This window comes from Lissotriton helveticus, chromosome 10 (genome assembly GCF_964261635.1).
Source record: "Lissotriton helveticus chromosome 10, aLisHel1.1, whole genome shotgun sequence".
Classification (NCBI taxonomy): Eukaryota; Metazoa; Chordata; class Amphibia; order Caudata; family Salamandridae; genus Lissotriton; species Lissotriton helveticus.
This window is the reverse complement of record NC_136071.1, coordinates 446,243,921-446,256,435: the sequence shown is the minus strand read 5'-3', so window position 1 is coordinate 446,256,435 and position 12,515 is coordinate 446,243,921. Positions and strand designations below refer to the sequence as shown.

At 48.3% G+C, this 12,515-nt stretch overlaps 1 protein-coding gene across 1 annotated transcript in view; it reads right to left on the bottom strand.

The window, feature by feature from the left end:
- Positions 1–3,163: 3,163 nt before the first annotated feature.
- The window catches only part of IFT140 (intraflagellar transport 140), a 1,386,753-nt gene continuing 1,377,401 nt past the window's right edge, over positions 3,164–12,515 (bottom strand). Inside the window, exon 30 of the mRNA XM_078662938.1 lies at positions 3,164–3,768. Within this exon, the coding sequence (XP_078519064.1) occupies positions 3,565–3,768 (204 nt within the window). The 3' untranslated portion in view covers positions 3,164–3,564. The remainder of the gene's footprint in view (positions 3,769–12,515) is intronic.

Here is a 12,515-nt window from a genome sequence, read left to right as displayed (position 1 = left end):
AGTTGAGGCCATTTGGCTTGCCTCCTGAAGTCTGTGATGTGATTCTGGCAGCCAGGTGTCCCTCCCCAAAAAAAGATATATGCCTGCAGGTGGAACAAATTTGTGGCATGGTGCACAGCAACGGCTGTGGATCCACTCTCTGCCCCCCTTTCAGAGGTTCTCCTCTTCCTTCTGTCGCTTGTCTGCTCTGGGCACTCTCAAGGGCTACCTCTCTGCCTTTTCAGCCATCTTAAGGCTTCCTGATCAGCCTTCTCTTTTCAAGTCCCCTGTTGTTAATAGACTCTTGAAAGGTAACACACACGTTTCCTCCTGTTCCCTTCGTGATGCCTCAGTGGGACTTGATTCTTGTTCTGACTTTTCTGATGTGCGCTCCCTTTGAGCCACTTCATAACTGTCCTCTTCGTCTTCTGACTCTTAAAACTGCATTCCTGGTTGCCATCACCTCTGCCAGGAGAGTGAGTGAGCTCCAGGCTCTATCTTGAAAACCTCCTTTCCTCTCTGTCCATCCGGTCAAAGTTGTTCTGAGGACTCGTCCTTCTTTCCTGCCGTAGGTAGTCACAGCCTTTCACATCGGGCAGTTCATCACCTTGCCCACCTTCTTTCCGCCTCCGCATCCTTCGAAGAAGGAAGAGAGGCTCTACCGTCTGGACCCAAAACGTGCGCTCTCCTATCTAGATCGCACACGCCAGTTCCGGGTGGACGACCAGCTCTTTGTTGGTTACGTGGGCGCTAAGAAGGGACGGGCGGTGGACAAGTGGACCATCTCCGGGTGGGTCGTATTGTGCATCAAGGTTTCTACTCCTTGGCGAAAAAGGAGCCTCCTGTTGGGTTGCGCACCCATTCCACTCGGGCCACGGCGGCTACTACTGCCCTGGGTCGGGGAGTCCCTCTGCAGGACATCTGTCAGGCAGCTACGTGGGCCTCGCTGCACACGTTTGCTAGGCACTACTGCCTGGACAGCAAAGTCCTGATAGATGGCTTTTTCGGCCGTTCTGTTCTCCAGGACTTTCTGGTGTGATCTTGGTTCGCAGACCCACCACCGGGGTTGGTATTGCTGGGGTATCTATTCTAAGGTAAGGAATCTAACACTAATGTGTTTCTTTCAGATGAACAAGTTACTTACCTTCGGTAACGATATAGCTATAAGAAACATTAGTTAGTGTTAGATTTCATGCCGCCCCACCCATCCTCCCTGTTCTGCGAACCGATATCTAGGGTTAAGGACATCCCTTTCAGGGCCCTAGTTTCATGGCACCAGTGTCGGTTTCTATCATGGCTCTGCATTACTGGCGCGGAAAGCTATGTACAGAACTTACGTCAGCGCGCGAGGGCAGCGTCTAAGTACTCCAACGACGTCATCCCGGCGATCACGACACCGACGATGAGAAGCAGACGACGCCTAGCGACGCGCAGGGGTACAGCTGACGAAAACTTTCCGGATCCAGTCTGACGCCTGGGGATATTCTAAGGTAAGGAATCTAACACTAATGTTTCTTACAGATATATCGTTACCGAAGGTAAGTAACTTGTGCTTTAAGAAGGGAGATCCCTCTTCACCAGCCTGCTATCGCCCAATTTCATTGCTCGACTTCCTTGTGAAAGTGGCTGGCCGCATATTCTGGCCAGATTAGAAGCCTGGGCTACAGATCATGGGATTCTTTCAGATTTGCAATATGGATTTTATAGAGAGCTCAGGACAAATGAACAGGGACTTAATTTGAACCTTATAATCAGCAAATATGCCAAGATGAAGAGGAGTAGTTTGTTATTAGCTTTCACCGATTTATCCAGCGCATTCAACTGCTTTATGCACAATAAATTGTAGATAAATATGAGGGAGCTTGGTGTGGACCTACCGCTCATCCAGTTTCTGATGAGTTGTATTGAGGGAGTAGGGTAGGGATCGATATGGGCTGAGGGGGGAGTGCACTCGTTCCTTCGGTGTAGAGAGAGGTGTTAGCCAAGGGCGCATACTCACTCCTTTACCGTTTACATTTTATATTAATAACCTAGGCAAACTTCTATCCGAGAATTGAATGGACCTTGCCCAAATCGTCCATTGTCCAATTCTTCCTTGTCTGTATGTGGATGACCCTGTTCGTATGGCACATACACCGGTGGCCCTCCAGAGGATTTTATATTGTTTTGTAATCGATATGCAATAACTAAGGCTTCTAGTCAATTTAGGAAAAACCTTTATTATAAAGTGCAGTAGGAGACATGTTAGGTGTTGTGATATTTTGATTGGATACACCAAGCTTAACTGTAGTAGTACCATTTAATTCCTGGTTATACTGTTTACATAGATGGAACCTGGAAATCGTTGATTAACACCAGAAAGATACACTTTATGAAGGGCATCACAGCGCTTACCAACTTCACAACTAAACTAGGTAGGATGCCACTCAAGGAAATGTTAACCATTTACAGGGCGAAGTACTTGCCTATTGCCACATGTAGGGCAGGGGTGTGGGGCTATACTGACTGCCACCCCACCAAACGTTGGAGGAGGTGGAGGGTGGATACTGATTGCCAACCCACCAAACTCTGGAGGGGTGGGGGGTGGAGTTAGGGATTTTATAAAGGGAGCCAAGGAGGGGATATTACTCATTATTGTAATTGTTAAATGGAGGCTCCAAGTGTTTCGCTTAGTTTCTTCTGGGGAGTCCCATCGAGGCAAGTCAGTATTTCGGACTGCCAGTCTTCATGCATGGGTACTCATAAACATTTTCCCGGGGGCTGCAAAGTTGGTCTATGGTGTGACCGAGGGCCGCATTGATGCCGGGGGGGGGGGGTGTAAAGTGGGAGTAGGTGAAGCAAGGCATGTATATCTAGTGGCTATCTTTAAAACAAATGAAGGTGTTCCTAAAGTTAAGGGCCTAGCTACTTCATTTCCCTAACTGCAATTAATCTTTCAATAAGTGAATACTATATATTTAACATCTTTTCCATGTTAGTGCTGAGTCATGTCAACAGCAGCCTGTGCTGCTGCTGTCCAGGGGCCCACAGGTAAAGGTCAGGAGGGCTGCATGCGGCCCCCAGGCCGTACTTTGAGTATCACTGCCCCATATCATGATGAAGTTTATTCTAACACAAAGTGCATTGGAACAGAAAGATAACAAAACACAACAAAGAGTAAAATCAGAGAAGTGACAAATGGCAGTATTATATAAAAAATATTTAATATAGAAATTGTGTGACGGTAAAAAACAAAATTACTCGTTTCAACTGTGAACTTTAGAAAATCACAAACAATAAAAACAAATAGCAACATGTGTCTGTCAGGGTCTGTTCACCCAGAGTTGATCCTTGCAAGGAAAATTGTGCTGCCCACCTTTACATAAATATATATTTTGTTTTTTTAATATTAGAAAATCTCTACAAATTCTCATTAGTTGTAAAGCCGGCCTGTAGCAGAGTCTATTCGTATCTGGGAAAACATGTGAAAAGCGGTTGGTGGGAATGTGTTTTATTCCTGGAGGTGGAGAAGCTTGCTCTGCTTATTTCTTGTTATAGTCTGGCACAAAATGTATCTCTGATAAGATGCGCCAAGCACAAAGTCTTTTATGCCTCAATTTCGTCAGCAACTTCCTCATCCACCTCCTCGCCATCCTCCATGCTGTTATGCCGGATGCGCTCGGGCACACTGTTTCTGCTCAGGGGGATCCCAACGGCGCGATGAACAGCCTCCATGGTACGCTGGTTGACATAATAGGTCAAGTTGACAGAAGGAAGCCTTTTCCGCATCTCTTCTAAGCACTTGTAGGCCTGGTGGAGAAATACAAAATTGTTAATATACTTTTTCGACCCTAGTCAACATATAGTTATCATCGTACCACAGTTAAAGGTCCTGGCAACAAGCCATGCCTCACAGTACTATAGAGAGGTTGATAGTTTATTTAACATTATCATAGTCACAAGTCTTCCTGGTCCCATATTTCCAAATAATAAGAGTAAATCCAGTACTTGGGTTTCCAGCACCATTTTATTTCGAGTATCTATAGAGCGCACTCTCTTCCACAAAGGGATATCCCGTCGCTAGGACTTATCTTGTTAGTTCAAGTCAAGACCCTAAAAGTGGATACGGCCAAGTGTTCAACTTTCTCCGAAATGCTAATAAGTACATAGCTGAATCTATATCTATGCGTTGCTGGAAAGAGGGAGAATATCAGTTATTAGGAGAGCTCTATGTTAACGGGCGATTTATAACCAGAGAGGAGGCAGTGACTGGCTTTAATTTGGGAGTTGGATAATATCCCCAGTAAGAAAGGGCGTTAGTTGAGTGTTGCAAGGGAGGTCTGCACGTTCTTCCCAGAAGAATCCCCCCACACTAATATATTGATGGTGATGCTGTATATGGCTCAAGTGCTCTGGTTGGTATCTCATCACTACTGGGCTCTAAGTGATGACTTACGGGGGTGGGAGAGCGGGGGAGGGGTCCGTGCAGGCGAAGTGGGACAAGCTGATTGAGGAAACCCTAACAGAGAGGGAATGGATGTAGGTCCACGAGGGTGTTCGCACTTTAGTTCTTTTTTTTTTTGTTTTGATTATAAACTTTTATTGTCATTCAATCGCAAATACACAGCAGTGTGCCTACAACCATATGCAGCCGGCAGCGATGCACATACATTGACACATTGGGACCTTTATCAGTTATGAGCATATAGAGGAAGGATAGTCAGGGGTAGGCAACAGAAACACAGTAAAGTGTTGGTCCAATCATAACAGGTCTAAACACTGGGGAATCTGCATTTGGGTGATTGTTAACGGCAAGACGGGACTTGGGACAATGGAACCAGTAATCAGGTCAACACTTCAGTAGGCAAGGGAGTACAGTAACCATCCAACACATGATCCATTAGGGTCTCTCAATTGAGGAGAACTTGAAATCACATTTTACAGCAGAGTAACTAAGGATCGGGGCAAAGGATCGTTACAGCGGACAAGACTCATTAGGCATGGACCCACATATCCGTCACAACTTCATGTGTGTATAGTCACATAGTGAAAAAAACAGCGATCAGGTTTTAAGCCTCGCATTACATAAACCAGTAACAGCATAGACATATAGCATTCCTCCCCTTCCATCCCAGTTCAAGACATGGCATGTAAGTTTAAACCGGTTCTGCTATTAGGGGTACATCTTCGGTGGCAATGTCCTCCTCCCCTTGTGTTGCAGTGGCGAGAAGGTAAGCCTGCAGAGGGCCCCAGATGTCAGCCGGCCTGGAGTTAAGAGGCAACAGTTCCGAGAATATTCCGTACTGTTCCTGACAGTATAACATGTCATGCAACCAATCTTTGAATTTAGGGCCCCGTGATTCAAATGCCCCGTCCATCACCACCCCCTTTTGTATCGCTTTGTTCACCCTAAGTGGGAAGGGTATGCCCAGACCTGGGTCCTGTGCTCACTACACCACTGGAGTCAAGCTATCCTGGCTGAAGACGGCTGATAGCCAGAAACCGTTCCTAGGATGCTTGATTCTGGTCCAGCGAAGACATGGCTTGGCAGTTCGGGCTGGACTGTTCCCATGAGGCACAGGGTCAGACTGATTTGCATATGGCCATGTCTGAACTGGGGTGGCAGAGTGGGCTAAAGAACGATGATGGATTAAACCCAGATCTGTTGACTGGGTGTGAGTGTTTGATTGGTTCAGATGCTCCGTCCATCACCACCCCCTTTTGTACTGCTGGGAGGTTCCTATGGAGATCCGACAGGTGTTGCTTGGCCTACTTCCCTCCGCAAAGAACAAGAAACTAAGGAAATGTGCCCATTTAGGTCTGGCACTGGCAAAAATATGTATTGCTATCACGTGGCTTCGGCCTACATCCCCGTCCTTTGAGGCATGGTTGCGAGATATGTCTGATTGGGCGACTGCAGAGGAGGTGCAAATGAAGCATGTCCAGAGAGATGAAAAGCTAGAAGATGACCTTCAGGCCTGGTCATATATGCTAACTGAGTCGTGGGAGCAACGGACACTGGCTGTAGCTGGAAACGCTGGTGAGGGAGGGATACTGCTGGACCCAGAGGGATGATTATACGGCAGATAGTGGCAGAGGAAGACTGGTGGGACACTAAGATAACAAGGGCGCATTTATACATCTCATTCTTTTTGTTGAAACACTGGTCTGACATGGAGGCAGGTTGGGAGGGGGGTGGGAGGATAAACTTGTTATATGTTGGCAATGGGGTTACATAGATAGTGTGGACTGATTCTCCAGCTTCCGAGTTTCGAAACTATAGTGGATCCTAGCTAACTGCATTATTGTCTACAGCTAAGTCTTTATGGACATTTATGTATATGAGACAGAGGGAGGGCAGCTTTGCCCGCCTGCCCACCCTCTCTCTGTCTCTCCTTCTTGGTTATCCTGAGAAGTACAGACAATACAACAAGTGTTTATCTACATTTACGTGTGGATGATGGGAAAGGATGGATGGGTATTTCAAGATAGACTCATACTGGAATGTGATATCTATGTGAGTCTCTAAATGCCAATCAAGTTATTTAAAAAAAAGAATAGCTGTATATAAATATACTCGCCCACTTCTCTTTTAGTTGCCTGTCCCCATGTATCTACCATGGTCTTAACTTGTAACGGTGCATAGTCTAAACTTATCAGTGCCCTCCCAGTTCCCCAGTATAGCAATTTGAGCAATTCCTCCAATCTTCGCAAGCAGGACTCCAATAAGCGCATCCACATGTGTTGCAATACATATAGCACTCGAGGTAGCATGATCATTTTACTGATTGTAATGCGCCCCATCGAGGACACTGGGAACTTCAGCCACTTGTGCACACCACTTTCAAGGGAGACCAGTAAATTGCCCACATTCGAATCATATGTTTCAGTGTAATCCGAGCACAAATACAATCCTAGGTACTTTACTGGAGTAGTCCGAACCTTTATGTTAGGTAGGCATGCCTCATCAGCTACAGTTACCCCATAACCACCTTTATTTCATAGCACGCCTAGTGCTAATTTATTGAACAATTTGGTAGGTATTTTGATACAAAAAAATGTCTAATTGCCCCTCGCGCCGCCCCACAAATTATCCCTGCTGGCAGCTGCCACTGCTTTCGGAGTATGTTAATGTCGAACAACTTCACAATATTTTGGATTTAAAAATGTTTAACAACTGCCATATTTCCCAAGGTATGCCTCAGCTCCGATCTTGGGCTGCAGTGAAGGTTTGTGACTGCTCTCCTGCTGGTTCTGGACTGCCATTCACTGCAGGTGTTTACATTTTCTTGATTAGCATGTTTACAGACAAAAACACGCCATTCTCCCATGTTGATTGCCAAGAGAATATAGGCTCAGCTTTGGACAGTATTTTGAATTGATTCCAGAGGTGAAGGCCCACAATGAGTCTCAGGCCTAAATAATCCTTAGCAACAGAGGAGTAAAGGGATTAACACTTTATGCCTTTTTCCTCCATGCGCACCACCTATATGCCCCTTAGTTCAGCAGTGCAAGAATATCCACCTCCAAGTTCAAGATGTGTGCCAGAGCACGTCCTGGTGGAAGGAGGGTCATCTGAAGGTTAAAAAATGGAAGGGTGAAGCACCACCTTTGTGGATATGCTTGAAGCACCGATTATCCTTATTACTGTTTCCCAATTGGTAGAGAAATGGGAGGTAAAAGAGGTTTTGAGGCAGCAGAGCCAGAGAAGATGGTGGGGACTGCAGTTGCTGCTGTTGATGGCTTCCCCGTGATCCACCCTCCCCTGAAAGGAGCACGACATTGTGAGGGTTGGCGTTGTTCGGAGTGTTGTGTCCTGGATAGCCTCAAACTTTTCTGTACTGCTGGTGTGGTTGCATTGACAGAAAGGTCAGGCCTAGTGAGCGTGCCCTGTCTGTGTTATTTTTGAAGTGCCACGGTAAAAGTCTGCATTCTCTTCAAGCACCTGCTCACCATAGAAGGGCAAGTTCATGAGGGTTGCTTGAACATTTTAGGAACACATTTAAGTGCAGGGTGACACCCATGCCAATGGGCTGAGCCACCATGTCTGCAAAATCCTGGTCACACGTTAGGATTTATGTGGAAGCAACAAACCATAAACAACCAGATGGGAGACAGAAATGTTTATGTGGTCAGGCAAATTGATAATAGTAATTTCCACCAACTTCGACATGGATACAGCAGCCCAGAAGGCATGTGGCACTGGACGTGAGAAGAATAAGGTTACCCGAGGCAAGAATCTTTTAGTTAATAGAGTCCAACCTGTTAGACTCTCTCGCTGGAGGAACCTTAGGAATGTCACTGGGGTTCAACTTTCAGAAGAAGCTTGTAGCCCTAGACTCTCCAGAAAGAGTAGAACATAAACAAATCTGGGACACTGGGTCGAGCTATTTGCCAAATGTGCAGCAATGGTAGGCTAATGATTTCAAGCTTTCTGGAATATCTACTGTCAAAGACCAGCCACCTAAAACATTGCTGAGGTCCACAACATTTATACTTGAACCACACTGAAGCAGCAATCGCCTTCAAACAGGACACATAACCCAAATTGGATGGAAAAAGCAGGAAAGATGCCAACTTGGCACCGCTAATGCACCAGGCATAAAGACAGTAAGGTAAAAATACCTACCAAACCCATAGCCAAGAAGATCAAGTTATTTACCTTCGGTAATGATATATCTGTAAGAAGCATAGGTTAGTTATAGATTCCTCACCTTAGAATTAACCCCAGGCGTCAGACTGGATCCTGAAAATTTTTTGTCAGCAGTACCCCTGCGTGTCGGAAGGTGGTATCGGTCGATTCTGCGTTCGTCGTCCGCGTCATGGTCGCAGGGATGACATTGCGGTAGTTACATAGAAGCTGCCCTTGCGCACTGATGTCAGTTCTGTATGCGATTTTCCACGCCAGAAGCGCAGAGCCATGCAAGACACTGACTACTGGTGCACAAAACTAGGGCCCTGAAAGGAAGTCCTTAACCATAGAAGTCAGTTCGCAGAACAGGGAGGATGAGTGGGGCGGTAAGGAATCTTTAACTAACCTATGTTTCTTACAGATATATCGTTACCAAAGGTAAGTAACTTGTTCATCTGAAAGAAACGGTTAGTTATAGATTCCTTACCTTAGAATAGATACCCCAGTAATACCAAACCAGGAGGTGGGTCTGTAAACCAAGTTCACACCAGAAAGTCCTGGAGAACAGAACAGCCAAAGATGTCGTCTCTCTGTACTTGGCTGTCTCGGCAGTAGTGTTTGGTGAACGTGTGCAGGGATGCCCACGTAGCTGCCTGATAGATGTCATTTAGGGGGACTCCTCGTCCCAAAGCAGTAGTAGCTGCTGTCGCCCTGGATGCTCCTTCTTTGCCAAAAAGTAGCAGGCTTTAATGAACAGAACGACCCACCTGGAGATGGTTTGTTTGTGCATGGGCCCGACCGTTCTTAGCACCCACGTAACCAACAAACAGATTGGTCGTCCACCTTGAATTTTTTTGTGCAATCAAAGTAGAAGGAAAGCGCTCATTTTGGATCCAGAAGGATGCGGAGGCGGAAAGAAGGTGGGCAAAGTGATGGTTTGGCCAATGTGGAAAGAAGTAACCACCTTAGGAAGAAAGGGAGGTCTAGTTCTCAGGACGACCTTGTCCAGATGGACAGCCAGAAAGAGAAGCTTGGAAGAAAGAGCTTGTAGCTCACTCACCCTGCGTGCAGAGGTGATGGCCACCAGAAAGGCAGTTTTCAAAGTGAGAAGTCTGAGAGGACAGTTATGTAGCAGCTCAAAGGGAGCACACATGAGGTAGGTAAGAACCAAGTTCAAGTCCCACTGAGGCATTACGAAGGGAACAGGAGGAAAAAGATGAGTAATGCCCTTAAGGGATCTATTTACAACAGAGGACTTGAAAAGAGAAGGCTGATCAGGAAGGCTAACATGTCCAAGAAGTAGCCCTTTAGAGTGCCCATAGCAGAGCCCTACTGGGCCAAAGAAAGGAGGAACAAGAGAACCTCAGAAAGAGGTGCAGAAAGGGGATCCACAGCCTTTGGCGCGCACCATGCCACAAATTTGTTCCATCTTCAGGCGTATACCGTCTTAGTGGAGGGACGCCTGGCTGCCAAGATAACATCGCAGACTTCGGGAGGCAGGTCAAACGACATCAACTGCCACCGCTCAATCTCCACGCAAGGAGGTGGAGACTGGACAGGTTCAGACCATCCCCTGCTGCTGCGACAGAAGATCCTCCCGAAGAGGCATTCTGATCGGAGGATCGATGGCCATGTCGAGCAGCTCGGGATACCAGACTCTTCGTGCCCAATCGGGAGCCACAAGAATGACTTGGGCATGGTCGCGCTTGATCTTCTTCAGCACTCTGGGCAGAAGTGATATAGGCGGAAAGGCGTATAATAGACCGCAACTCCACTCATGACGAAAAGCGTTGCCTAGCGAGTGCCGCCTTGGAAATTTCAACGTGCAGAACTGCTGACATTGCGCGTTTACTTTGGTGGAGAACAGATCTAACCCAGGCTCTCCCCACTGCTGAAAGAGACCTTGCACCACCTTTGAGTGAAGACGCCATTAGTGATCCATTGTGCATACGCGGCTGAGTTAGTCCACCCTGGGGTTAAGAGAACTTGCCAGGTGTTGAACCACCAGGGATATGCCTTGATGTTCCAGCCATGTCCAGAGGCAGAGGGCCTCCAGACATAGGGTCCACGACCCCACCCCGCCTTGTTTGTTGCAGTACCACATGGTGGTGGTGTTGTCCGTGAACACCTGCACTACTCCTACTCGGACAGAGGGAAGGAATACCTTGAGTGCAAGACAAATCGCCCAGAGGCCTCTGGTCTCCGAATCTCCCATGTGGCCGCCCCATCCCATGAGGGGTGCACCCGTCACCACTGTGAACTCTGGTTGGGGAAGGGAGAGGGATCTGCCGTTGACCCAATCCTGGTTCATAAGCCACCACTGCAATTGGTATGCAGTGCCCACTGAGCTCTGGACACAATCGGACAGATTCCCCTGATGTTGTGCCCACTGGAACTTCAGGTCCAACTGCAGAGACCGCATATGCCACCTGGCATGGTCCACCAGCAGGATGTATGAAGCCATCAGACCCAGCAGCCTGAGGGTCACCCTGACCGAAACACGGGATAGAGGCTGAAAGATCAGAATCATAGCCCGAATATCCCGGACTCGCTGTTCGGGAGGATAAACCCGAAACTGCGTCATGTCCAGAACCGCTCCGATGAAGAGGAGCTTCTGCGAGGGGGTCCGGTGTGACTTCGCCACATTGATGGAGAACCCCAGCGAATGCAGGAGGTCGGCCGTAGTCTGGAAGTGGGAGACGACAGCCTGGGGCAAGCCCGTTTTCAACAGCCAGTCGTCCAGATAAGGGAAGACTGGAACCCCTGATCTGTGCAGATGAGCTGTGACCACCGCGATCTCTTTCGCGAACACCGAGGAGCGCTGGTAAGGCCAAAGGGGAGCACGGTAAACTGAAGGTGCTCGTGGCCTACAGTGAACCGCAGTAACGCCGGTGGGCCGGCAGGACAGGCATGTGAAAGTGAGCGTCCTGCAAGTCCTATGCTACCATCCAGTCTCCAGGGTCGAGGGCAGACAAGACTTGAGCGAGCATCAACATTTTGAACTTCTCCTTCCGGAGGAAGCAGTTGATGTTCATGAGATCCAAGATAGGACACAGGCCTTTGTCCTTCTTGGGGTCCAGAAAGTAGCGGGAATAGCAACCACAACCTACTTCTGGGGCAGGAGTGTGCTTGATGGCTCACTTGGCCAAGAGTGCCGAAACTTCCTGTTAGAGAAGGGCCAGATGGTCCTCCGACATGCGATGGTACTGAGGTGGCATGGATGGAGGGGTAGTCTCGAAGGGGAGGCAGTAGTCCCTTCGGACTATTTGCAAAACCCACCTTTCCGACGTGATGGTGCACCAGTAGCAGAGGTGATGGCGAATCCTGGCGCTCACCGGCGTTTGGTGGCCCTGAAAGGTCAGACTAGGAGGGTTTGGAGGCTTCTGCAGAGGGGGCTTTGGTCGACTGGCCCGCCCGCCCACCTGCCCCCAGAACCACAGCGCAGGTTCCCACGTCCCCAGACGAGCAGAGGCTGAACAGCTTGCGTCGGCCTGTGGCCCTGTGCGGGACGTAGCAGGGTACCCCTTCCATATCCACGAAAGGGGCGAAAGGCAGACTGCGCAGGGAGGGTGGTGGAGAGGCCAAGGACCTTTCCATAGCCCGAGAGTCCTTAAAGTGCTCCAGTGTGTTGTCTGCCTTGTCGCCGAAAAGGTGACAGCCATCAAAGGGCATGTCCATAAGGGTGGATTGGACATCCCCAGAAAAACCAGTCAACCACAACCAGGCGCAGCGTTGAAGGGCTACTGACGTGGAAATCGTTCTGCCTAGTGCGTCAGTGGTATCCAGCCCACAGCGGATGGTAAACTTCGCTGCGTCTCTCCCCTCGGCAACTGTACGGGAGAGCATGGCCCAGGCTTTCTCCGGGCACTGGGGCAGCACCTGCGCTACTGTATCCCACACAGAGTGGATGTAACGGCCCAACAGA